This window comes from Astatotilapia calliptera, chromosome 3 (assembly GCF_964374335.1).
Source record: "Astatotilapia calliptera chromosome 3, fAstCal68.1, whole genome shotgun sequence".
Lineage (NCBI taxonomy): Eukaryota > Metazoa > Chordata > Actinopteri > Cichliformes > Cichlidae > Astatotilapia > Astatotilapia calliptera.
Genome location: NC_137424.1, coordinates 44,225,114 through 44,251,020, shown reverse-complemented (window position 1 = coordinate 44,251,020; position 25,907 = coordinate 44,225,114). Strand labels below are relative to the sequence as shown.

Genomic DNA, 25,907 nt, shown 5'->3' with positions numbered 1-25,907 from the left:
TTTTGGTTGGATGGCACAGGAGATGTGATGAGGTCACTAAAACTGCAGGGTTCATCATCTGGGGACCACGTAATGCAACCAGAAGGGTTCATACCTCTCTAACTGGCACGTTTAAGATTAAACTGAACATTTTATCGTGTGCTAATTTTGTTTTAATTTTGTAACTACTGAAATTTTTTGGGATAGGCTCCGCCCACCCCCGCGACCCTGAAATGGATAAGCGGAAGCGGATGGATGGATGGATGGATGAAATTTTTTGGGATAGGCTCCGCCCACCCCCGCGACCCTGAAGGGATAAGCAGAAAAGAATGCATGGATGATTTTTGTTTTTTTTGTAGCATTTTGGAAATGTTTCATAAAAGAAGACTTTGTAACCTGCACCTCATTGATCAATGCTCGATGTCTCAGTTAAACTTCTGACCTCGTGGAAAGACTATTTGAAATGATGAATTTCCTTTAAGTCTTCTTTGGACATTCAATTAAAACTTTGTCTTGAGAGCATTATTAGAGCCCCCTCAGAGCACACACCTGCTGCTCTCATTACAGGTCTGACTGCACAGTGCAGTTATTAATGTGCATGCAAAACACAGCATTTACTGCTGCACTTTTGTGTTTCTTGATTTTTAATGTGAAGATATTTAAACAAAAAATAGAAAGCAGGCAGTAAACCAGACAAACTGCATTGCAGTGGGTCTTCAAAGTGAGCGGATGAAATGAAACAGAAGATTTATAAAGATCATAAACACGGATCTTTATTATGTTCTTTAACTTTGACGGTGTCGCATATGTTGTGTTTACAACTTCTACCTTTGCCTACAGCACCTGAAGGCAGCACTACCGGAAAAAAGCGGAAAAAAAAGAGAAGCACTGCGCATGCCCAGAGCATCCTCCACCCGCACAGTGAGAGCCGCTGCAGAGGAGATGCTGGTGCAAAGAAAAATCATCTCTCGCATGTTTGCAGAGCAAACGTCCGGACCGAGCAGACTTTGTGACTCTGCAGGATATCCACCTGTCCTCCTCCTCCTCCTCCCACCCAGAGAGCAGCAGAGGAGGAGGAGGGACACCTTAAAGAGGAGGGAGTGGGGGTGGATGCAGCTTTATCAATAGCAGGTTGCCGCTGACGATCCAGTTCAAACTAGTTTGCTTTGAGTATGCGACTGTGGCTCTACAAAGAGCTGCGAGCTGAGAGCCAAAATAAATCTTCCACGTCCGCTGAGCTTCAACTTTTACTGATGATAGCGCGAGAAAGGCTCGGCAGGACACCAGGAAATAGTTTGGTGATGCCCAGTAATGTTTATACTAATATAAGGAATGGATGTTATACTTTTAGAGTGTACGACATCATCATATGTTCTCAGTGGGTTTTTTGCCTCCTCTAATAGGTGGTGACACTTTTTAGTCTAATCATTGTTCAGAAACCGCCTAAATAAAACTTTTTGCTGATTCTGCACAATAACCATCGCAGTCACACACAGGGAGTGCTGTGGGGGGGGACAACAAAGGAGCAGACCAAGCATCACCATCATCATCCTCATCACAGCTGCCACGGACGCGCGTAAAGCCGGCACTGCCGCCGATGTTGATGCGCGACGACTCGGCGGCAAATCGGTTAATGGCAGGTTACAAATGCGCAGTAAGCCGAGACACGATGTCCATGTTGGGGGTGATGTATGACAGGAGCTGGGCGACAAAGCGGAGGGAAGCTGTGGAGGAATCACTGCAGTGCAGCAGAGCTGTCAGTCAACCGGCAGAGGAGGCTGCACACAGCCCACTGAGAGCCGCCGCCGGGCGTTAGGCTGACCGGCAGCTGATTTCACACTTTATTGTTGAATCTCTGAGGATATTGATGCTTCCGTATCACATCAGGGCATTTCCCCATCCCTTTATTATCACAGCAGCCTCCTATCTGCGCAACAGCAACGGTGACGCCAGCTTAAGAGTCTTTCATTTTTTGCCACAGATTTATTACTTTAAGCGGCTACAGTCACCCTTTAACTTCATAAATCCCACAGGAGTTTTATTTCCTCCATCTCTCCCTCTGATCTGCACTCTCCCCTCTGCTAGGATTTCCTCCTGTTTTACGCATCGCCCCCGCTTTACCTTGCGCCTTTGTGCTGCATCTCTCGCAGCCACTGTATATCACAAAATCGGGGATCCTCCTCATTGTAAGACAGCACGAAGACAGAACTGCTCAGAAGCAGCCTCTCTACGCAATCTCGCCATCGCACCCCCTCCCCTCCTCGTCGCGGGCCCACTTTCTCAAAATACACACTTCTCTGGCACACATACATAAGCCTGCTCAGATGCGGAGGGAATGAGCGAGCCTCCCTCCTCCCTCGTCCATCAGCATCTAACAGCGCACTGCCTCTACCAATCTGTGCAGCCGGAGGACCACCCCAACCCCGTGAACCCGAATCTACCCGCCCTGCTCGCTTATAAATACCGCTCGATTTACACCGGCAAGTCTTGGTCTTCGGAAACGCTCAGGGTTGCAGCAGAACATCCCCCTTTCGTCTTACCCCCCCTCCATCGTTTCGCTGTTTTTTAAGAAAATCTCACGAATCATCCATTTTTCCCCCACTATCATTACTACCCACTCTTTTTCCCCCTCCCTCTCTCCGAACTGCACTTTTTTTTCCTTCTTCTTCTTGCGGCCAGTTGCATGCATTGTTCGTCTCCCAAAATGGTTTGCGAGACTAAAATTGTTGCGGATGAACACGATGCTATACATGGGACCAAAAAAGAGTCGATCCTGTGGAGCTCTCCTCCGTCCAGCACGCCTCTGAACCCCGCCGAGGCCAAGGATGTGAGGAAAGACGTGGTTTTTATCCGCGAGTTTGAGCGCGGGGATCAAAAGGAGGTACGCCGCATCTTTTACGAGGGTATTATGGAGAGGATACCCAACACAGCTTTTAGGGGGCTCTGGCAGCAGCCCAAGACCCAGTTTTTATACGTTCTTCTGACAAGTAAGTACCCTCACACTTCCGTGTGCCGTGCAGCTTATGTGTGTTTCAGACCAACTTTTTTTTCTGGTCATACGCATCTCAAAAACTTCAAATGTAACCTCTAACATGGATTCATGTGCGCAGGTAAATGTCGCTGTTGCGCGTTTTTATTAGGTCTGCGCCCTGAAGCGATTCCTTTGAGGAACTTGCCTTCAAAATCATGCAGAAATCTGATGCTTCTTTGTTGTCGTGGCTCTGTGGGCGATGTGCAGTTAAGTTGAGAAAAAGGCTGTTGCTGCAGCAGCAGCAGCAGCCGCCTCATACTGTGCCACACCGGCCACGCTGCTCCTACACGCCAACAAAAGGCATGGCAGGCGGCATGGTGCATGTGTTTAACCGATGTGATGACATGCCGGTGCTTCAATGAATGACTGAATGAATTTGAGGATTGGCCCAGAGGGTGCGCGCACGTACCCAAAAAGCACTCCCCCGCCGCGCCGCCAAATACACACAAACACACATGAACACGCACGCACGCACTCCCCCCCAGTCGCCGCCTCGTCACCACCACCACCTCCGCCCCTACACAGCAGTCAATGCGCCACATCTCGTTTGGCTTTTTGTTGATGTTGCCGGTTTAGGTAAACGCGTCTTGCGTCACAACATGTACGGTTACGCACATTAAAGAATAAAAAATCGCATGAAATCTGCTTCACATACCCCCCTCTTTTTGTTGTTTGGATATTTGTCTCGATCCTTCCAACCAAATTTGATCCTGAATACTGAAAACCTCGTCTGAGCGGAAGCTTCCTACCCCGCGCATTTTAGCGCTTTCTGTTTCGCTCCACCTGGAGTGCAAATGAGCGAACAAAGTAGCAACCAGGTTACTGCATGGCACGCAACATGCTACGCGCAGCATCCATCCTGCTTGCTTCTGTCTCCCTTTGCGCCCCCCAGCGTTACATCTTACTAATAACTCCCAACATGGACTGCACTGGTTGGATGAATCCAGCACTAATACGCTCTCCTCAGGCAGAACAAACTCTGTCGTTCTGTTAACTTTTGTCTCCCAGAAAATGTCTGATGAACGCGGGTTTGTGTGAAAAATTATCCAAATATTTGATTCAGCTGTTCCTGATATTAATGCTTACAGATGTCTTGTTGTGTATGTGTGTGTGTACGGGTCCGGCAAAAATCAAACATGTGATTTTCTCTTCTGACAGGTTTTGTTTATTTTTCTTCCATTTCTCCATAGTAATGTGCTTTTACATGACCAAATCCCTCACGCTGACCTGTTGTGCACCCCTCATTCTCATGGGTGCGCGCTACTACTACAGCAGGAAAGTTATCCAGAACTATCTGGACTGTGCTCTGCACACGGACATGGCTGACATAGATGCATATTACATGAAACCCACAGGTAAGAGGCAGGGAACACATCACTGTTTTCTCACACACACACACACACACACACACACACACACACACACACACACACACACACACACACACACACACACACACACACACAATGTGTGTGGTTTTGTCAGTTCCCAGTGCTCCACCATCACCAGCACGCAGTTAGTGGGTGAAAAAAATGCATTGGCGCACTGAAAAGTTTGGGCCTGTAACTTTTAACAAGACAAAAAACCAAAAACGCTGTTTTTAAACACAGCTGTGTCTAAGAGTCTTCAGGCGATGCAGAGGCAAATCATCAAATATGCAGGTCGTCTCCTTGCTTTCCCACCCCTCCTCCCATATCTCTGTCTCCACTCCTTCCCCCACTCTGCTTCCTCTCTGGGCTCTGCTTGGACACTGAGGTAGGGGGCGGGGAGTAAAGGGTGGGGCGGGTGGGGGTGGCATCACAGGGCTATTGATCGTGCAGAGGAGACTGCTGATACACTTTCTGCAGTACACTCGGTGTCGGCAAGGCTCATTTCCTCCACTAAAGCTTCTAATTGGAAAAATCAATCCACCTCTGGTGTCATCTCTGACTATTCATTCTCCTCGGGAGTTTAACTCCGGGCAGCACCGACGGACAGCCACGTACACGTGTGACACACTTTTTTTCAGACATTCCCCTGCCTTGTTAACTTCTTCGACACATTTATTCCCTGTTAACCCAGACCACGTGGCAAATATAAAAAGCAGGTGTTCATCAATTGCCCCCCCACCATTGTCTGCTTCTCTCTGACATTGTGCCCTTTGGCTTGGTAATCCAGTGCATACACAAATGCAATTTAGCATTCCCATTATTGCTGCAGGGCTGTGATGGTTTAGATGGGGTCAGGCACCACTGCTCTTGGACAATGCTAATGATTATATCCGTGCACTCTGAATGGGCCCACGGGGATGAACACCTGGGTACCAGCACGCGGTCCTGATGGAGAGGCACCGCTGACGTCACTGTGGTGCTTTGTTTAAAGTGTGTACAGAATGGCATGGCACGTAGGGGTGCGTGGTTATATAGAGGAGGAAACATTTGGCCAATAACGGGGAACTTGTTGAACTTAAAGGCCCTGAAAACAGATCATATAAGTCAGCTTCTTTCTAAGAGGAACGGGCTCTAATGCAAACACACACTTTACTGCTTAATGAAAACTGGATGTGTATTAATTTAAGGAAGCCTGCATAGTTTTGATTATTTGCACTCTTTGGTTTCTTATGACATCATAGAGAGGGGATATTCCTAATATGGTCATCTCAGGGTCACAGTTCTGGCTGTGAGCACAAAAGCCCACCGACTTGCTGTTCAAACCTGTTTGTGAGGGGCAGCCAATGAAAAAAAAGTTGGCTTAAAGGGGGAGGGTGCACTGAGGGACTGCACCAAGGTTAAGTATAAGATAAATAAGGATTATATTAAACTGTGAATAATGCAAAGCTACTTTAAGAGAGTTTAAGAGTAAACATGAGCATGCACACAGCCCACTGTATGTATAACAGTAATTAGCCCTCTTTAATGCAACGTTGGCCAAACATGGTGTTGGTTTGTTGACAGCTACGACACTATAAGCACATAACGACATTTTCTGATGGCACTTGGATGATATTTATCTGTTGCATTTCATTTGCTGCTGCTTTAATATTTAAAAACAGTGATTAAGGGATGAAACCCCCCCCCAGACATTTAAGTTAAAAAAAAAAGATAATTAATTTTTTTCCCTGGTACAAAATGAGAATAATGAAAAAAACAAAACAAACAGGTTAGTTGTTGTTATTATACTATATTTCTTATTGAACACCTATATTGCTATCGTCCCTGAATTTCAGAAGGACTTGGACAATAAACTGTCAAATCAACCTACTGGGTCCTATAAGGAAAGTTTCAATAAGATAATCAAAGTGTCTAAAAACAAAAAAGAACATGATCATGCCATATTTTAGCTTGTTAGCAGCAGATAACAGCAAAAGAATAAATCACAAGATAAATAACACGAGTTCATCTCTGAGGTTTACTTGACAACCATGCAAACACCAACTCTGTGGACTGTAGCTCTCTACGTGAGCCAAGTAGCTAACGAGTTAGCTGTGTCTGTGTGGGTGGGTCTGACAGGGAGCGTTTAAGAGTTTGCAACAGATGAGATAAGGACTTTTGTGTTCAATAATGTGTGTGTGTGTGTGTGTGTGTGTGTGTGTGTGTGTGTGTGTGTGTGAGTGAGAGCAGGCAGACAGGTTGTGAAGTAAATTGAGCTAACAATGGTTGAGAGGATAAATATGTACGTGTGTCTCAAATAAAGACTGGAGGCTTATTTCAATCCATCCATCCGATTCAGGGTTGTGGTGGGCTATCTTACCCAGCTGTTATAGGGTGAGAGGCGGGGTACACCCTGGACAGATCTGGTACAAAAATGCCACTTAATTGAAATTAAATTGATTGATTGATTATTTCAAAAATTATCTGATTTGCACTCAAACACACAATAATGTTTATAAGCTTAAATAAAAACAGCATTTAAAAGTACTCAACAAACCCTGTGAAGTAATGTAAATTTTAATCCGTTTCCTCTATTCAGTTTCATTTATATAGCACCAATCAGGAAAAACAGCTGCCCCAAGGTCAGGGGCGTAATTTCCAGGGGGGTTAGGGGGGTTATGACCCCCCCTCAATAATCACACCCAACCAATATAACCCCCCCCAATAAAATTATGAATTATCTGCATAAATAGGCTGTTGATTTTCTTTACTCATTTCAGGTATTACCAGCAAAATAGTTGCATGTTTAATCATCTGGGAATTTACCCACATTTATTTATTTATTTAGACAGAGATCATGACCCCCCCGCCAATGTTCAGCACTGTAATATTAGAGAGAAAAAAACAACAATTTGGCAGTCCCACATGGGCAAGCTCTTGGTGACAGCGGGGAGCAAAAACTCCCTTTTAGCAGGAAGAAACGTATAGCATGAGCGCAGATACAAAAGACTAACCAGCTACAGAAACTATTTAACAGATACAGGCGAAATAAAAGCTGACTTTATTTATTTTTCGACAAACTTTTCTTTTTGACCACATCTAGTCATTTCATTTTGGAAAGTTTAAAATCTTTTTTGTTTCTTAACAAAAAGTAGCAGCTAAAACTTTTGGTAACTTGTAAAAACAACCCAGCTGGGCTATAATATAATGAAGTTTAGTGCTGAGACTATTATTTGCTACATGTTGGAGAGACACCAAGAGATACCAAAACCCAGCTTTGTGACTGATTGCTCGTTACAGTTATTATTTGTGCACTAATGTGCAATTTACAGCTGCCATTATTAAGCCTTTCTACTGCTCAAACCCAAAGATCTCCAAAGCAGTCAAAGCATGCTAAAAGACTTCTTTTTGGAGTAATTAAAAAAGTCCCGGCAGCAGTCGGATCATTTATCCCCTCTTTAGTCGTTACTTGATGTGTCACTTTAGGTCATCCTAAAGCCACTTACAGCCTAAAAAGCAAGTGTAATGAAATGAGGGTGTGAGCAGACACTGAACCAAGCTCCCTGGTGAGGCGAGATACCCGCTCATTAATAGCGGCTGTTTAATGAGGCGTCATGATCACTGCAGGGTCTCATCGAGGCAGCGGACATTAAAATACCTGCTCATCTCATTGTAGCCCTGTATGTGTGTGTCTATACATTTATGCATGTGTGTGGAAGAGGGATGGGGGAGGTTTGAGCTCATTCGGTTGCAGGTGAGGGCGCAGCTTCCTCTGCTGGTACTTGTCCTTATTTTAGGACTGAACGACAGAATGAGGGAGAAAGAGTATAAGAGAGAGTGTGTGAGGGAAAGAGGTGAGACAACGGGGCATCTGAGGGAGGGGTGTTGTAAAGTATAGCATTTACTTTATGCGTGTGGGGAGGGAAGATAAATCTAGGGCTTGCTGGCCAGCAGATAGACCAGATGAGTCACAATCATGGCCTCTGCGCCAAACACAGCTCTTTACAAATTTCAGTTTAGCTTCCTTATCACTTTAAAATTCCCAATAAATTTGGGCTCAGCTGGTTGTTACTGTAGTCTGCACAGTCTGCATCCACAACAGGAGTGTTTTTGTTGACTGGTATCGCACTTGAGAAGAGTATGAGCGACATGTATTTTATTTTAAACCGAAGCGTCCAGCCCATGTTGTGATTGTCATGTCCAGTTGTGGCCCAAAATGAAACTGCAACACACAAAGGAACCTCTATGGGATATTTCATGCACATCAGCTGGGATATCTTAGTTTAATGAGCTTCTTTGGATGCTTCCCTCTACTATTCCTTAATCTTTCTGGGATTTTTTTTTCACCCTCACACCTGTATCACTCCTCCTTTTCCTTTCCTATATACTTCATCTGTGCTGAAGGGGAGCAGGTGTGGTGGAACAGCTGGGCTATCTAGAATTCTGGCAGACACAAAGTAATGTCTTTGGTCATGAAGGGAAATGAAAAACACTCTTTACTGGCTACAGTAAACAGTTTATCAGTCCCTAAGTTTGTTTGACTGAGACCTAATATTAGGGAGAAAACCTCAACAACACTACAGTCCTCTATGAGGATGGACTTGGCAACAGTGGGGAGGAAGAACTCCCTTTTTCAAAGGAAGCGGCCTCAAGTATAACAAGGCTTGGCAGTACTCTGCTGGGAGTGGGAAATGAAAGTGAAAAAAGAGAGGAGCACAGAGTGAATCGGATCATGTTGATTCCTTTACATCACTGTGTGACTGCTGTTCTCAGACTGCACACGTCCAGGTTTGCTTCACAACTTAAAAACTAGACTTTTCTCCACTTAAACAAAGAAAAATTAATACAATTTCCACAGCAGAAAAAAAGCTAAATCAACCTTGTATGCCATTTTATCTCTGCCACAAGTGAATGCTTTTTCATGTCTCGAGTCAACACCGGGGAAGCGTCGCTTAGAAAAGTCCATATTTGACTTGTTGAAAATACGCAAACGCCTCTTTGGCCTTCAGTGGTGCAGGTGGCACGCTGTTATGTCTGCGCTCCAGAAGAAGCAGACATGAAAACTCTTTGCCCTCAGAGCTGGTGCTGCTCTGATTTCATAATCAGCTGAGTGGGGCTCAGACTGCTTTTATCCACATATTTTGTCCCAGGTTCAAAATATTTTCAGCACATCTTAGAAACCACCTCAAAGCCTTGCTGGTACTTTTAATGTTGGAGCTAGATGTCCTTAAACTTACACCTTCCGTTACCAGTTTGAGGGTTTGTGCCCACATAAATAACACATTACTTAAAAAATATAATATATATCTGATTAAATACTAGGACATGTTTTAGTTTTAAGTACCATCATAAGCACGATTCCTTTAAAGGCTCTGCTGGACGCATACCACCTGGAGAATACACGCTTGTCTTTTAATTTTTCCTGCACGCTGAAAACACGTGAGCATCTGCCACTTGTCGGTTCAGTGTTTTGAGGAAGTCGATCCCATCATTAATAATAGATTGCAGTCTCGCTACCTCCGGCTTTTGTCTTACATTCTGCTTAAATCAATGGCGAACAAAGGTGCTCGTCAGAGAGACTAGATGGCGTGTCAGCGGCTTCATTAGTTTTCGCATTGTGTATTTTCTCGCTGTCTTGACTCGCTCATTACAGAGGAGCCTGTTATCAATAGACGAGAGACTACGTGCATGAAGATTAAGACTGAGTCTGCAGTTTAAGGGTCGCGATTTCTAAAGGAACAATAAATGTAGATGTAATAGGTTTGAGCTCCAGTAACGTTAAAAAGAGATAAAAAATTATTATATTGAGCAGAACTGAGTTCAGCTTATTGAGCTCAACAGTCCCAGATTCTCACGTGGCCCCTCGGACAGGAAGATTAATCGCCCACCTCTGGGTTAGATTAACATTTTGCATTCGGTCGTGAAGCCCACACGGGTGACCTTTGACCCCGAGAATCAAACCAGAGAGAGATCGAGAGAGGGCAGTCGGAGCAGCAGCTGTACGCTGATGGATGCCACGTACACATTAAAGCGCAAGTGTGCAAGAAAAAGGAAGCGTACTCGCACGCTTGCGTACAAACAACATGGAGACGTGCTGGCGGACAGGCAGGCGGCAAGACGAACAGTCGGGCGTGCGTAATGAGTTCCTCTGTGTGTGTGCTCATGAAGCGTGACAACACACACGTAGGCGCATCAGTCTGCTTTGCATTGATGAGTGCTCACGCGCACATCTGGAAACCGTGTCCTTTGTGTGACAGTCATCTCTTCTCAGCATTCGTCGCCCGTGGCCAAGGAAGATACTGCTGACGTGTGGGGTTGTGCGTGACAGGTTAATCCATACTCCCAGCATGCACTCTGACCTGAGGAGTACAGTGTATCTGTGTGTGAGTGCATTACAGAGACTCCGCCTTAAGTCTTTTTGCTTTAAAGTGAAAATAAAACAGTATTAAGGGATTTTTATATATACAAAATAACTTGGAACCCCCCCCCCCCCAACCATATAAACATAATGCAAAATGCTACAAATTGAAACTCATATGTGCAAATTAATGTTTAATTAATGTTTTTTAATTTGTCATTTTCAAAAAAATGTAGTTTCTGGCGTTTATTTCATGATTCGGGCTATAACGGGTTAACCATATGTGGACCACTTATGCTAATGTGCCCAGTGGAACAAAGCGCAACATATGTGTGTTTTTTTAGCACTACAAGTGACAAAATGTGACCAGAACTGTCGGGAAGAAAAATAATCATATAACACAGTCTGATAGACACCTGATGAATACCACAGGGAGATCTCATTCCCCACAGAAGCGCGAAATGTAATGTCTGGCGGGGCCGGATTAATCGTGCAGCGATACGACACTTTCAATCCAAAGCCATAAATCACTGTTGCTTAAATTGACTTTAATGTTCCCTGCAGCAATGAGACGCCTTCTGCAGGGAAATAGAAAGAAATACTTTGGTCACTAGAAGCCTAAACAATTAGCAAACACGCCCAAATCCAAGCCGCCGCCGATCTTTCGCCCAAAAAGCGTTAATACGGTGTTCGCTTCACAGAAGAGTGAGCTCCAGCAGAGCGAGGCAGCGTCTAGACGGAGCCCTTACCATATTAGGCCTCCAGGACAATCTTCTTGCACACAATGAAGCCCATTCCTGTCTATGTGCTCATGTAGTTTGTAGGTATGTGTGTAATTTTTAAAATTTAATGGAGGGTTCATATCACAGCATCAGCCAGTATCTAACACTCCCACGCGCATGCATGGAGGATTATTAATATCTACTGAGATACTGAGAGAAATTAGATCCGCCGCATTAAGAATACAGTAATCAGATTCTTACTTGTGAGAGAAAGATTTCCACAACTCAGAGCTCTTGCTCCCTTTCTCACCCTTCACTCTCTGCTCAATCTATTTCTTATCTTGACATCATCTGTATTCTCCGTGACCCCCACCCCCACCCCACTCCCCCTGTAATAATGGCAGACCCCCTCCTTTGCGTTTGTATGCCCTAGCAGCAATAATGGATCCTTTCAGTCTCATCGCATTTACTGTTAACTCAGATGCTCGCCTTCCTCCTCCTCTGCTGCTGCGTCTTTCACACAGGACAGCTGAATGACTTCTTCTTTTTTTGTTCCTCTTTGCTCTCTTTGACTAACTCCTTTTTCTGACTGAGTAACCTCATTCATACAACCTTCCAGTTACACACACTCGCTCACACACCAAAACATAGGCGGTACACTGTAGTACCGCTCCACTCTTAAACAGCTGCGGGAGCATCAGAGAGCTTAACGCTTTTCTCAAAGCGAGTTCCTCCTTCACTCACTCCCTCTTTCTAACTCGTGATACCTTGAAAGACTAAATTAATTGTTATTTATCATATTTAGCAGAAAAGTGGAAGCGTGTAGAAGACAGATATTTACAGCTTTAGTTAACTATTGCCCTCAAATATTTTTATGATGACCCTTCCAAACTCTAAGACAGGGAAAGTCTTTGACTCAGAGAGCTCGCCATCATCCTGTCTTAAAAGAAAGCCACCATGGGTGTGAAGTAAAGCCATGCTAGAAGCTCTGAGAGGCTCTACTACCCTGCCCACACACAGGAGTGTGTTTCCATCTTAGTGTAATTACTATGCATGCTTAGATTTGCTAACAAGCACTAAAAAAACACAGCCTCCAAGGCGGGCAGTCAAACCAGGCTGCACTGCTTTGTGCATACGTACACGCCACACTCCTCAGGTCATCAGGACACGTTTCCCAAATTGTCTGTTTAAACTGCTAAGTTTCCAACATGTTCTCATCTTGTACCAGTTTTTCAGATAGGATCGGATCTTCCTTTTACGAACAAGCTGTCCTTTAATACTCCAGCTAAGACTGGTTGCGTAGAGATAACGGTCCAGCTTTTGGACCCACAAAGTCCACCTTAGGAGTTACGAGCTGCAGGTTTCTCAGGCGGGACCCCATGGGTTCACCTCTATTTTTCTTCTTGGTTAGAAAAACTTGGTTAGATTTACGAAAAGATCACAGTTTGGGGTAAACAAAAGTAACACTGCGGGATAAAATGACCAATTTATAGTAGAGGCCCTCTGAGTTATGCCGTAGCCTGCAGATTCAGGTCACAGATGCCAAACGACACCCGGTGAGTTAATGAGCCACACCGAACAGGCTAAAATTTCCCATCTTCCCCTCTGACAGGTCAGTGCCTCTGCTGCCCCAGTTCACTGATTGTTCTTTAAGCTCCTCAATCACCTCCAACATTTCAGTGCCCAGATGCCAAACTTTAAATTTATTCTGCTGCTGTGTTCAATCATTTCCAATGTGAGTTTAACTGTGCGAGACTCCCAAAGTACCGTAAAAACTCAAAAAACATTTTAAACTTGTGAGGGTGTCAGGTGAGGACAAAAAGTTGATAACTTATCAGGACATGAGCGTGTACTGACGAGTAAAGACAAAGCCTCTGATCAGCTTAATACAGCAAAGAGTGCTTCACTATGGCTTCCCTCAGCATATCATAGCAAAACTGCAATGAGGACGAGGTCAAAGGGACGGGTGTACAGTGCACCCTCTCAGCTGTTTGGTCTTTGAATAACATGTTCTAATTAAACCAGCTGCAAACAAACATATGTCAGACATTTGAGTCATTAAATCAACACATCTGGACTGAATTTCCTCCAAACTGTAATCAACCCTGATTAAATTTCCAGCTGTTGTTCAGCAGTTTGTCGCGTGCATTTGTTTTCACTTAAACTTTAACGACAATCTCTCCAGTTGTTTGTGAGACACTTTACTTCAGATCACATGGACTGGATGGATTTACATTTTTTTCTAGTCTTAATGACCATTCGAAGGACCTCGGACTATGAGCCGCATGTAACCACACACAGAGCGCTTTTTGCAATACACTTGATCTATCGCACATCCACGGCCACTTCAGAATCACAGATTAACCCATAATAACATGAGAAAAACTTTATTTACTCCAGATTTAAGGAATCCATTTGTTAACAAATGCTGCAAAGATGATAAAATGATAAAATGATTAATGATAACAATAATATCTGACAGATCTGGCCTCTCTGCCAGACACATGTATTGTGTTAGAGGGTGACACCATTGCTAACAGTCTCATCAGTGACCTCCTCCCCGCCACCGCTTCAGAAGTGTCCAGTTTGGAGCCAAAGACTGCAGATTTCCCTGTGCTCATCACAACCAAGTGATAGAAAATCAAAGAATTAGCAGCATGTTGCAGGATCTCAGTTTCCTTTGGAAACAGAGCCTGTGACATATATGTCTTGAGTATCCAGAAAGAACCAACTGCATACAGTCAGGGTTCAAACCAGGAGCTTTCTGATCTCACTAGAGGAAAACTATAAAGATCTCAAGAGTCATTTTGGTTTATCCTCTGACTGAAATCATTCAAATTACTGTTGATTGTCTGGATCAAAGTGAGAAACAAGCTAATAGACAGGAAGATATTACCAATCATGGCTATGAGCATGGCTGAGAGGAATAACACACACACAACCTTTAGAAAGCAGTGAATGGAGCTGTTATGTGCCCTGCTAATGAGCTACGTTTTCCTTCAATAGCCTAAAACAGGAAGAAATCCATGCACATCCTCACCATGTAGCGTCCAAATGTGACCGACTTACTAAAAAGATTAGTTTCTGTAAACAAGTGAGCTTAGATGACAAATAGCACCGAGCTAACAGTTTACTAATCAGCTCCAAGCTTCCTTAAAAAGTAGCTGATGAATCCAACACTAATGGTACTTAATACTAAATCACTTAAACTCTGCATGTGAGCTGCACAAACGAGCCCCTTAAACCATCATCCACCAAAACTCTGTTATGCAGATCCAAGTGGCCGTGAGAAAATAATGCTGTGACTGTTTTTTTTAGGGTTATAGGACTTTCATTAACCAGAGATTAAACTATATCGCCAAAGGTTTTCACTCACACATCCAAATCACTGATTTCAGGTGTTTCAATCACCTCCATGGCTCAAGTGCATGAAATCAAGCACCTATGCAGACTGCTACTACAAACATTTCTGAAAGTATGGCTCACTCTCAGGAGCTCAGTGGTGGTACTGTGACAGGATGCCAGTAGGAACAGTTTGGGAATGCCCCACTCCTGGTAAAAGATAGCTGCACATCAGTGCATGAAGCAAGGCCCAGAAACACATGAATGAGCGAGTGGTGTGGAAGAACTTGACTGGCCGGCAGAGTCCTGACTTCAACCCAACACTGTACCTTTGAGATGAATCACAGAGACTGTGAGCCACGTGTTCTCATCCAAAATCATTGTTTGACCTCACAGATGTGCTTATAGAAGAATGGTTAAAAATTCCCATAAACACTCCTAACCCTTGTGGAAAGACTTCCCAGAAGCACTGAAACTGTTATAGCTGTAAAGGATGGGCCAACATCATATTAAACTCTATAGATTAAGGATGAGATGTCACGCAAGTTCAGCAAATACTTTTGGCAACATAGCCTGTGATATTCTGTGATATCAGCAAACTGCACAGTCATCTGACCCACATTTCCAGAGAGGCAGACAAAATCTCTGATCTATCGCTTCTAGTCTGCAAAGTGTTCAAATCATTGTTTCTATATCCGATAATTAAATCCAATTTGGCTGCAACATCTCCACACTTGGGGAAACTCGAGGGGCTTCCAGCTTATAATGTCAGCACTAGGAGAGTGGGGATCACTTGGGGGCTGCCCGTTGCCACAGTTGTTTGACTCGCTAACAGAAGCCTCTGGATCAGCTTAACACAAGCCTGCAGGGCCATCAAATCCTCGCGAACACGTGGGACTGATGCATGATGTCAATTTCACCGCCTGTTTAGTGTGCGTGTCTGTGTGAGGGAGCAGCAAACAGAGAAGAGGGAGATGTTGTGTGTAACGGCATAAAAAGTGAGAGTAAGGACAAAGAGAGAGAGTTAGGATTCAGAGCTCGTGAACAGATGGAGGCAGATTTCTGCTGTCCGCAGGTCGGCCTCTGCCGGTCACAGAACAGTCAGATTTACTTTGTCTGTCACAAACAGATGGCATTTTAGTACAAAACCACAGAAACACTGCCAGCACATGGAATAAGTGCTGCTGATGTTAGTTATCTGACCACAGTTATGCAACACAGCAGAAGGTTTAGAAAGTCTTTTTCTTTGAAAGATTACTGCAAGGGCACATGCATTGTCATGTTGGGTTTAAAAGTCACAAAGCTTCCAGGCTCCTAAAAGTGTCATTAAAACATCATGAATAGCACAAGTTTCTACCTCAGAAACATTTAAACGAATGTTAAATTACACTCAGGATGATTCACATCCTTCTGGCCTCTGTACCTGAAGTATTATCACTGAAAAGTTTCAGAGGGGAAAAGGAACAATTGCTCTGTATCAAAGCGAACCGTTTACAAACTGCAGCAGGAATAAAGATTGATGGTAAAACGGGCTGATATTCAGGCTCTTAGTGGTTCTGTGGTGGAGGAGCATTGTCTGCTGACATTTTTCTATGTTGGTCAAACCTCATTTGTCTGCCTGGACGTGTGTTGAGTGTCTTTGTCTGTCTGTCATCAGTCTGATTAATCCTGAGATGCAGCAAGTCCCTGATAGTGTATAAGCATCTGTAACATGACAGTGTTTTGGCCCAAAAACTCATCTTTAATTGCTATCTGACATCAGAGTCTCTGCTCCAGTATGCTGTCAGCTTTAAGTGACTGCTCTGTCATGCCTGCACTTTTAATCAGCAGTCCTCACTGAGTGGATAACGTTATTAAGCTCCAGTCAGACCTGCTCATTCAGCTGCTCCCTGCATCCCCTTTTTTCTATTTTCCATTCATTGGTTTTTCTACCCAGAGCCCTTAAGTCATTACAACAGCCATGCAAGGCGACGTTCATCTTGAGATCAGTTCCTGCCTCATCCAACTATTTTGCAACCAGTTATAGTTTTCATGTCCTGTTTAATAGTTTAAGACAGTTATACTGCTTGTTTTGTGTTCCATGCAAGAGATATTTCAGAGGTCTGACATATGATCAAAGTCATGGCAGTGTACCGGAGCAGCTGACTGTGAGACACCTTTATCCAAAAACACAAAAAGATCACCATCACAGGCTCTGTTCTTCACCTTCATGTCAAAGTTAATTATTTCCTCTCATACATGGATACAGTGATGTTAAATAATGAGGTCAGTGTATGTGCAGCTAAATACTCGGTTTCAGACAGTCTGTTTTCTGCTCTTAGCAACCTAGAGAGAGTAAATATGGTCGCTTGCTATTCAAACCTCCTGTTTGATATGGGTGGCCAATCAGAAGAAAGATGGTCCAAACAGGGGCAGATAGCCTATCCTAGAATGGATTATTTTGAAATGTACAACTATTCTAACAGAGGAAAGAATAAAAATATGGAGCTATGAGCTTAATAGGATGAGAGGCTGACAGGCTTAGCACAAAGACAGTAAAACCCTCAAAATTAAGAAACGTAGACAATAAAGAAAAACCAAACACCTGCTCTCAGCAGGTTCAGCTCCACTAACATTGGAGAGATCCCAGTTGGCTGTTTGCAGTGTTTACACGAAGCTTGGCTAACAGGCTGCTAAATCATGTCTAATATAATTCTTGCTTTCGCAGTAAGACTGGATTTTGTTTCCTGTTTCCTCCTGTTAGGTTCCTGTTTCTGGGTGGCAGTGCTCGATGGTCGTGTGGTGGGCATCGTGGCGGCGCAGGGCCACGAGGACGAGAACACGGTTGAGCTGCGGCGGATGTCGGTGGACTCTCGCTACCGCGGCAAAGGCATCGCAAAGGCGCTGGGTCGTCGCGTCCTGGAGTACGCAATGCGCAACAACTACGCCGGCGTGGTCCTCGGCACGACGGCCGTGAAGCTGGCCGCCCACAAGCTGTACGAGTCGCTGGGTTTCCGCAGAACGGGCCAGAGCGAAGACTACCGGCTACCCGGGATGAGCCGCTCGCCGCTGGAGAGGCTCTTCTTCCAGATCCGCCATACCCGCTATCGCCTGCAGCTTCGTGAGGAGTGAGAGGTGACAGGGAGAGAGAGAGCTGGAGAGTTGGAGATGGAGAAAGAGAGGGACAGAGAGAGAGAGAGCAACGACCCTCCTTCACCTGAGAGCCCTGACCACGTCCTCTCCTCTGACAGCTTTTATTTATTTTGTGTCATTAGGGATAACTTTGAGTATGACTTAACACTTCTACTATTTCACCCTTAAGTCACTAACGTTTTTACTACTATTATGCTTTTTTTTGTTGATTTTTGTATTATACTTTGACATTTTAAAGAAGAGTTTGTTTCTATTATTAATAATCTTTTATTTTTTGTATCTTTAATCCTTCCTCTCACCTGCGGGAGAGAAAAATTGGCTTTTTCCAGAAGACATCTAACTGGCACCCCCATCTCAGCACCCTCCCCAGCCCCTTTGGCATCAAGAAAATGTGATTTTGATCAACATTACCTTTCATTTACGTTTCTCTGCTCTCCTCAAACCTTCCCTCCCCACAGCAAAATCATGTTTAGTTGCTCAAGAGTGCAGTTTTCTATGTGGGGTGGGTGGATAGAGCAATGCGTGGACCGGGGGGAGTACATAGACTCCTCAAAAAAGGGTTAAGGGAGTTTTTAGCACACACTCTCCTTCATAAAAATGATTTGGTGTGTGAACAGACACACAAACCGAGTGATCCGGCTTTTAGCCACCTCTCCAAGGCACCATATTGAAGCACAGCGAGAGTGTGTTACTGACCCCGACAGTGAGAGAGAAGAGATGGCAAGGATGGTTACTGGAACATGTGCTGTGTGCATCCTGCATCATGAATAAACACAGCGCATCTTCCTCACACACACCTTCCTCTTTACTCTCCTCACTGATGGTCCGATTGGATAACAACCCCCCCCTTTTCTATGTTCTTTCCCGGATCGATGAATCACCTCCTTTTCTCACTGGAGCTGTGGGGAGGGTCTCTGGCTGGTTGCGGTGACAGGAGGGTGGCGCTTTCTCGCTGCAGTGTGTCACACTGACAGATCCCGAGATGAGATATAGCTGCACGTCAGAGCTTGTTATGTGTGTGTTGTGAATATGTGACTGTGTGTATGTGTGTGTACGTTTGACGAGGCTCTGGTCTGACAGCAGACCGAGTCTCAGCTGTGTGCGATGAACCTTTCTCACTGAATCAAGTATTATGAAACTAAACATTAGTACTTTCTTTGTGTACTTTTAAAATAGTTTTCTGATTGAATCAAGGTCAATTCTAACACTTTGGATACAGTTCAGTGTTTAACTGATGATTAGTAATTTTATAACTTTGAAGAGGAAACAAACTTCATTTAAATATGCAAATTTTACTGTCAAAACTACAACAATTACAAAGTCGCTGCAGTCTACACTCCGCCTGCTTAATCCAGGTTATTGGGGAGCAACTTGAGTAAGACTACAAGCAATACTCACAAACCTACAGTACATGACTGAGCACAAACAGCAGTTGATTATTTTATCTGATCTATTGGCACTAGTGTTTCCCTTTCCTCCATGTACTTATATTGTGTATACAGCTGAAAAACTGAAAAACTCATGTAGCGAACGTCAGAGTTTCTCCCATAACACCTCTCTCCATCTCCATCCTCCGAGCGTACGACCACCAGTAGATTCAGCCATCCATACTCTGAGCCTCAGTTATGCTATTAAACCATTTGTAAAAAGTCCAACCTAAAGCAAAACATAACAAAAAAAAGCACATAATATATAAAAAGGGAAAAAAATACAGATGTAATTGTCACAATCTTAGCACTGGCCCTTCTTGCCTTGCTTTCCTTCCCCTCCTACCTCCCATTCATGAATCTGTCTGCAACCCTGGGCTAGACCATGCACCCTCCATTTGAACCCTCCGCTGACCTTTGACCTATCCTGCTCAAGTTTCCAGCCATTCCTGGCCCCTCTCTGCATGTGCCACAGGAGCCTTGCTGCACTGCTTTTACTACTCCATTTGAAGCTTGTCGCATCAGCCGTAGACCCCCGCCCCCTGATCTGATGTCATCTAGGCAGTGTGGCGCTGCCTGGACTGGCTGGAGCTAAGTTGCACATGATGTATGGTTGTATGGGTGTGACGCAAAAGACTCAGAGAGTGAGGGAGAAAATGCCTGTGTGTGTGTGTGTGTTCAGAGTTGGTGCAGACACTCACCAAATGCAGCACTGCCTGGATGACATTATGCCTGCCAGCCAACCAACTGTAGAATGCAAAAGCAATGCAAGTGTGGCATGCCTCTGTACCCGGTGTGTGTACGGTGCCTGCCCTAGAAAAGTGTAGAAAAAAGTGAACTGATATATATATACTACATATATATATAAAAAAAAAGAAAATAAGCTTCTTCTTTGATATAAACATATAGAAAACAAATATGTGTTTCTTTCTTCGGAAAAAAAAAAGAAAAAAGTTGTACCATTTGCATGAAATGTGTCTTTGAATGCAAATATAACTTTTAGGAGAGAAACTCCTAACACATGAATTACAATGGAAAAATGGACGTATTTTATTTTCTCTTGTTTCTTTTAAAGTAATGGTTTACGTTCTTAATTGTCATGACAAGGGCGTGAAATTAATACCAGCCACAAGCCAGTGCTTGTAAACCTTCACCACTGTATCCGAATCTAAAAGCCTTGCAGAATTGGAAAGTAATCAGATTAATCGGTCACCAGCTGGGGGTCGATTAGCAGTAGATCCTTTCATAAATTGGAGCAGGATTGAAGGAATGTGACTCGAAGTGTGTTCTTCTTTGGTAAGATTTGCTAGATTTTCATTGAGCATTTGAAAGTTGATGATGCAAAAGGGGGAAAAAAGTCCCTGCTAAGTTGACACTAAAGGAAACACAAGTTAGATGATTAGATTTTAATTGTGCTCAATGCCTAAAATGAAACATGCACTCGTTTTCTTCTGCATCTAATTCTGAATTACACTCCCCACAATATTATAGATTATATATAAGGATATTTGTATATTATCCCCATAATGAAGGCAAGACCCTGGACGCTGGGTCCGATGACACTAAGGCTTCTTCTCCTTAACTCTTCCTTAAATTTGAGCCACGAGAAACAACGCTCTTGTAAAGGAGGCTCAGCCGCTGGTACGCTTTTATCTTTAAAATAGCGCCAATTCAAGAAATCCCACTGAAGCACTATAGAGTAAAAAAACGAGGCACGAAGGCACTGAAAGCATCAAACAGTTCTTTCAGATGTTTTCACTGGGCCGACACGTGGAGGATGCCTCACACCACCTTGATGCATCTGCTTTGAACTTGGTTGTTGCTGGAGAGTCAAAAGGGAGCCACACTTTATTTTATTGTGATGTTTCTGGAGCAACAGCTTCTCGGGAACTTCACAGAGTACCGAACACAGAAGTTAGAGCCAAACTACAGCATGAACACTAAAAGCTATGGATCAGACTATAACATTTATTTCACCTCATGTACAATCAGATATCACAGTCAGTGGGACAGAAAACACAGTGGTTATCCCTGCCAGTGTATTCAGGTCCTCCCTGCATGGCTCAGCCCGGTCTTTATCAGACTTGCTTGAGGTTGAGCCTTCCTGAGGTGGACTGTTAAAAAACGAAATAAAAAAAAAATCCTGTCTAGATCTTGTGGAGGAATGTGAAGTCTGTCGATTCTGAGCCATTTCTGCTGCTGCCAATCTCAGTTTTCTGCCTGATGAAATTTTATAAAGCTCCTTCGTGTATTATGGGAGGAACTATTATCCACATTCATACATATTCTGAACAAAAAGGGACGGTATTCAAAATGCCTTTGCCAAGGCCTTATGCACTGGAATCAAACACTGGAGTTTAAAAACGCTGTGGACTGCATGACTTGAGGTAGTTGAAGGGTGACTTTGAATTGTAAAAGGCAAAGTGCACTGACTAAAATGCATTTATTTCTAGTCTGAGTAATGTCTGTTTTCTACTTAATGTGAATGCTACACCCTGTGAAGCCTGACCTCCGTGTAAAACTGGTAGAGCATACTTAATGTTAGAATGTAGACGGTATGCAGCGTCTATCAGAGTGTATATTTAGTTACGCACCGTTCCTATGACGTATTTTGCTGATGTACAATCCAAAAACCAATCTCACCGCTGGTTTCTGTTTGTTTTTCCTGTGATTTGTTTGAGCGTGAGCTTTCCTTCCTGAGAAGGTATGCTGCATGGACGCCTCTCCTGCTGGAGAAGGCTCTTTTAGTTCAGAGGGCTTTAAAATAATAACAAAAAGATCACCTGATGCTCTTCTCTGATGGATAAAACAGAGGCACATCTTCAGCATTTATGTATTTATTTATTTTAACTCAAGTGGCCGCTTCAACTTCACGCTAGGTACAAAAACGGTTCCAGTGTCACGATTATGTCACAATATTCATTCAGTTTATCTGCTAGTAAAGGAGCATAGACCTGAAAACTGCACAAATGTACAGATCCTGTGGGTGTGTTGCGTTACTCTGATGCTGCGTGTCCGTGCTCAGCCGCTTTGTGGGCGAACATTCAAAGGCATGAATGTAAACTACCGACATTTTATGTATGTTTTTTTTGGTCTGGTTGCTTTTTGAACGAGAAAAAGTGTAAAATAACAAAAAACAGAAAATTGGGTCTTTTGTTAGATGACTCAACCTCTCAACATTAGACGTTAGACTTTTCGTGCGATTGTAAATAGCCGCCATCTCTTCCTGCTGCTTATGTATTATTTACTGCAGCCTATCATCCTTGCTGGTTTTAACCGATCCCGATGGAGTTTTTTTTTTATTTTAGTCTCGGAAAATGGATGTCGCCTGGACTGTTCCACCTGACGAGGAGGGCGAGGGGCGAGGGAGGAATGTGCCACGTTGGCAATTGACGGCGGGTGGGGTGGGGGAGCTGTGGAGGAGGGTGGAGGAGGCAACAGAGCTCCACAGCATGGACTCCCTCTCTCTCTCTCTACCTCTGGTGAGGACTTTGCTCCACTGTGGAGAGCGCTGAAGGACTCACTCTGGACTGAGGCCACGGGTGCCAAGAACACATGAAGCACTTGTAGCACAACTGTGTCTTGTTTTGCTAATACAGTACAAGGTAGTTTGATTTTTTTTACCATTTCCTATAAAGAACATGGATAAAGTTTCTCCTGTATCATCAACTGTATGTATCATAAAGATATATATATACAGGATACAATGTAATAGTTCATGCTACAACCCAAGGCTATTTTAGGAGGTGGAAATTTGCCAAAGGTGACAGAAACTGCTGCATTTTTAATTCCTCACACGGCTCCATTTTGTTCAGCACAGCCCTGTAATTTACTCGTTATTATCTGGAAAACTTCTGCCCATGTGCCATCTAAGCAAGCAATAAACACAAGGAGGCAAAAGAACAGAACAATGGCAAGGATTTTATCAAGAAACATGAAATGCTGCATTGATATTTACATGCCCGACACTGTAACAATTAGTATTGTAACATTACCGCTCATTTATGCTGAAGCCTGAGGGGGTGTTTGATTGTAAAATGTTTGGGGTTATTTTTTATTTTTACGTGTCTTTACATAGGGGGTGTCAAAGATCTGCTTTTTAAAAGGGGTACCGCTACATATTTGTACAGAAGTCAAAGGGAAATGACACAAAGGGGCTAATGGATGCTAAAAAAAAAGAGTTCAAGCAGACAGGACCAAAAAAAAAAGATTGTGTAGTCCCACTCTGTAAATGCTTGCTTCTGTAAATCTCTTAACAGAGCTTTTATTCAACCATAAGGACTTTCTGATTAACTCGCACCATTTAAACATGCACTGCGACTTCACTTCCTACAGTCTGTCAGCACGACCGAAGCTAATCAATTAAAACCGTGCTGCAGCCGCCGAAATCACTGCTCTCAACTGCGTATCTTACCAGTGATTTTCAAAGGCTTCTTTTTTGTTTTTTAATCTACGATTTATTACCTGTAAAGCTGTAAAGTATATTTTACTGTATATAGCATCTGGGGGTCATTTTTACTCCTTTTTGTAACCATGCTTGTGGATTTAAAAATATATAAAAATATATTTTTAAAATAAGAGAATTGATTCTGCAGTAGTGCAGGTGTCTTAATCTGTGCTACCTCACAAGAGTCACACAGAAACAGCAGCAGCCACTTTCAGAAGCGCCGCCATTGTGGACTTCCTGTCTGCTTGAACTCTCTGGCGTTGTCGTACTGCGAGCCCGAACACTGCAGCTCTTTTAGCTTGTAGCACGCACACACACCAGCCATGACCATGAACATCAGGGGCTCTGGAGCTATCTAGCTATAGTAAGCTGCTGTAATGCAAAGAGGGCTTTCTCTGCCCTGGAGCCTTGTCATTGCTGTTGTCTGTTGCCAGGAAACTGACCACACAAAGCACAGCAGGGGGACTGATATGCAGCCACACTGTGGGGAGGCAGGCAGGTCAACAAGCCCGCCATGATAAAGAAATGGAAGGAGCGTAGATGGATGAGATGGATGGACTTGAAGTAGGGGGGTGGAGGTTAAACAGCATCTGAGGGAACTTTGTACCCGAGGGACCTGAAGGGGATGAAAAAGAGGCCCCTTTTCAAGTAGAACAGCCAGTACACAGCACCAGGGGCCCAGAAGGTTCACATGTATGAAGGAAGGAGGGTTAAAATCCAATCTTGCAACATGATTCTAATGTACATTATTAGACCAAGCATGGTGTGGTGATTTTTGCATATTTATTTATTCCCAGGGAGTTTGAGAAGATGGAGCATGAGATAGACAGAGAGAGAGAGAGCAAGACAGTAACACCATGTGACCTCTGTGAGACTGCAGTGGCATTTATTGAGATCTATTAGCTTTCAGTTCCCTTTCTGCCATTCGTTTGGAAGACTTCTGCATCACCACATGGGGATTACTCTTAATATTGTGATTATTAACCCTTTCTTTTATACTGAATACAATTGGAACACTGTATAGATGTAAAGATGGGATTTCTTGCATTATGATGACTGAAACATGGATGTACATATATTGTATCGATTAAAATGATGATGCATTTTACACGGTGCTGGAGTTGTTTTTTCCCCCCCAAAGAGAGCAGAGGGGAGGAGAGAAATGAGACAGCAATATTTGAACTGAAGTGACATAAATGTCAGCTGTGGGTGGGTGGGGGATATACTGCAGGTTCTACTTACACACCTCCTGGCAGCGAGGGAGAAGCTCATCTGGAGTCTTGAGAGGGATTCGGGATCGGCTCCTGTTAACGGCACAGGTCGCTGAGGTGAAGTTATCACTTAAATGACCACACTCAATAACCTCAATTACATCCTGGAAAAGAGATTAACGTTCAAGAAGTCTAATTACGTTTTTCATTTTAATTTAATGCCCGACCATTTTAACCTATCAAATCAAAGGTCAAAGCCCAAGTCAGAGTGGAGCAAAAGTGGGATACCAGCACAGTCTGCTGTGCAACTGACACTGCTAAATAAAACACACTCTGGAAAAACAAAGAAGTGTTTGTTTTACCTCCCTCATGCTTCGAACAACTCCAAAAGCGCGAGTGTCCTCTTGAATTTGCACATACCAGGCTTTCGTTTCCCTCGCAAAGAGGTGGAGGAGGAGGAGGGGGGGCTTTCACCCTTTAACCACAGAACAATGAGAGAATAGAGGGGCAGATTTCCATAACACTGTCCCTTGGTCTGGCTCTGAACTACTCAGACTGACCTGGTGAGAAACACTTCTCTAATGGAGCGGAAAAGGGAAGGTTGATTCCTCTGGAATAAAAACAAAAAACAAGGGAAACTACAGGAATTTAAGTGCATGACAAGACACTACTCATGTTGGATCTGCTGGATGTTCCACATGCACCTTTGTCCCGACAACTCCTACAATTAGCAGCCAACGTGATGTGACATTTCAAATGCATAATGGGGGGGTTAGGCTTTGTTGATCTTGTCACAAGGCGTATGGTTCTGCCAGACACATTTTGCAGGCTCGAAGGGTCTTAATTGCAGGACACTATAAAAAGTGTCTAGCTGTGGCTGCCACAGATAAAGAAAGTCGGTCAGTGTGC

The 25,907-nt window shown here is 43.8% G+C and overlaps 1 protein-coding gene across 1 annotated transcript; it reads left to right on the top strand.

The window, feature by feature from the left end:
- The first annotated feature begins 908 nt into the window (after positions 1-908).
- On the top strand, positions 909-24,895 carry nat8l (N-acetyltransferase 8-like). The gene is made up of 3 exons (XM_080298433.1): positions 909-2,966; positions 4,201-4,365; positions 17,525-24,895. The coding sequence occupies exons 1-3, from the start codon at positions 2,663-2,665 to the stop codon at positions 17,890-17,892; spliced, it is 837 nt and encodes a 278-aa protein (XP_080154559.1). The 5' UTR covers positions 909-2,662; the 3' UTR covers positions 17,893-24,895.
- The last annotated feature ends 1,012 nt before the right edge of the window (positions 24,896-25,907 follow it).

Bases quoted from the DNA above. Each gene is read 5' to 3' on its own strand.
- nat8l (XM_080298433.1), top strand. From the start codon at position 2,663: ATGCATTGTTCGTCTCCCAAAATGGTTTGCGAGACTAAAATTGTTGCG. The intron at 2,967-4,200 runs GTAAGTACCCTC...ATTTCTCCATAG, and splicing joins TTTATACGTTCTTCTGACAA to TAATGTGCTTTTACATGACC. The intron at 4,366-17,524 runs GTAAGAGGCAGG...TCCTCCTGTTAG, and splicing joins ATATTACATGAAACCCACAG to GTTCCTGTTTCTGGGTGGCA.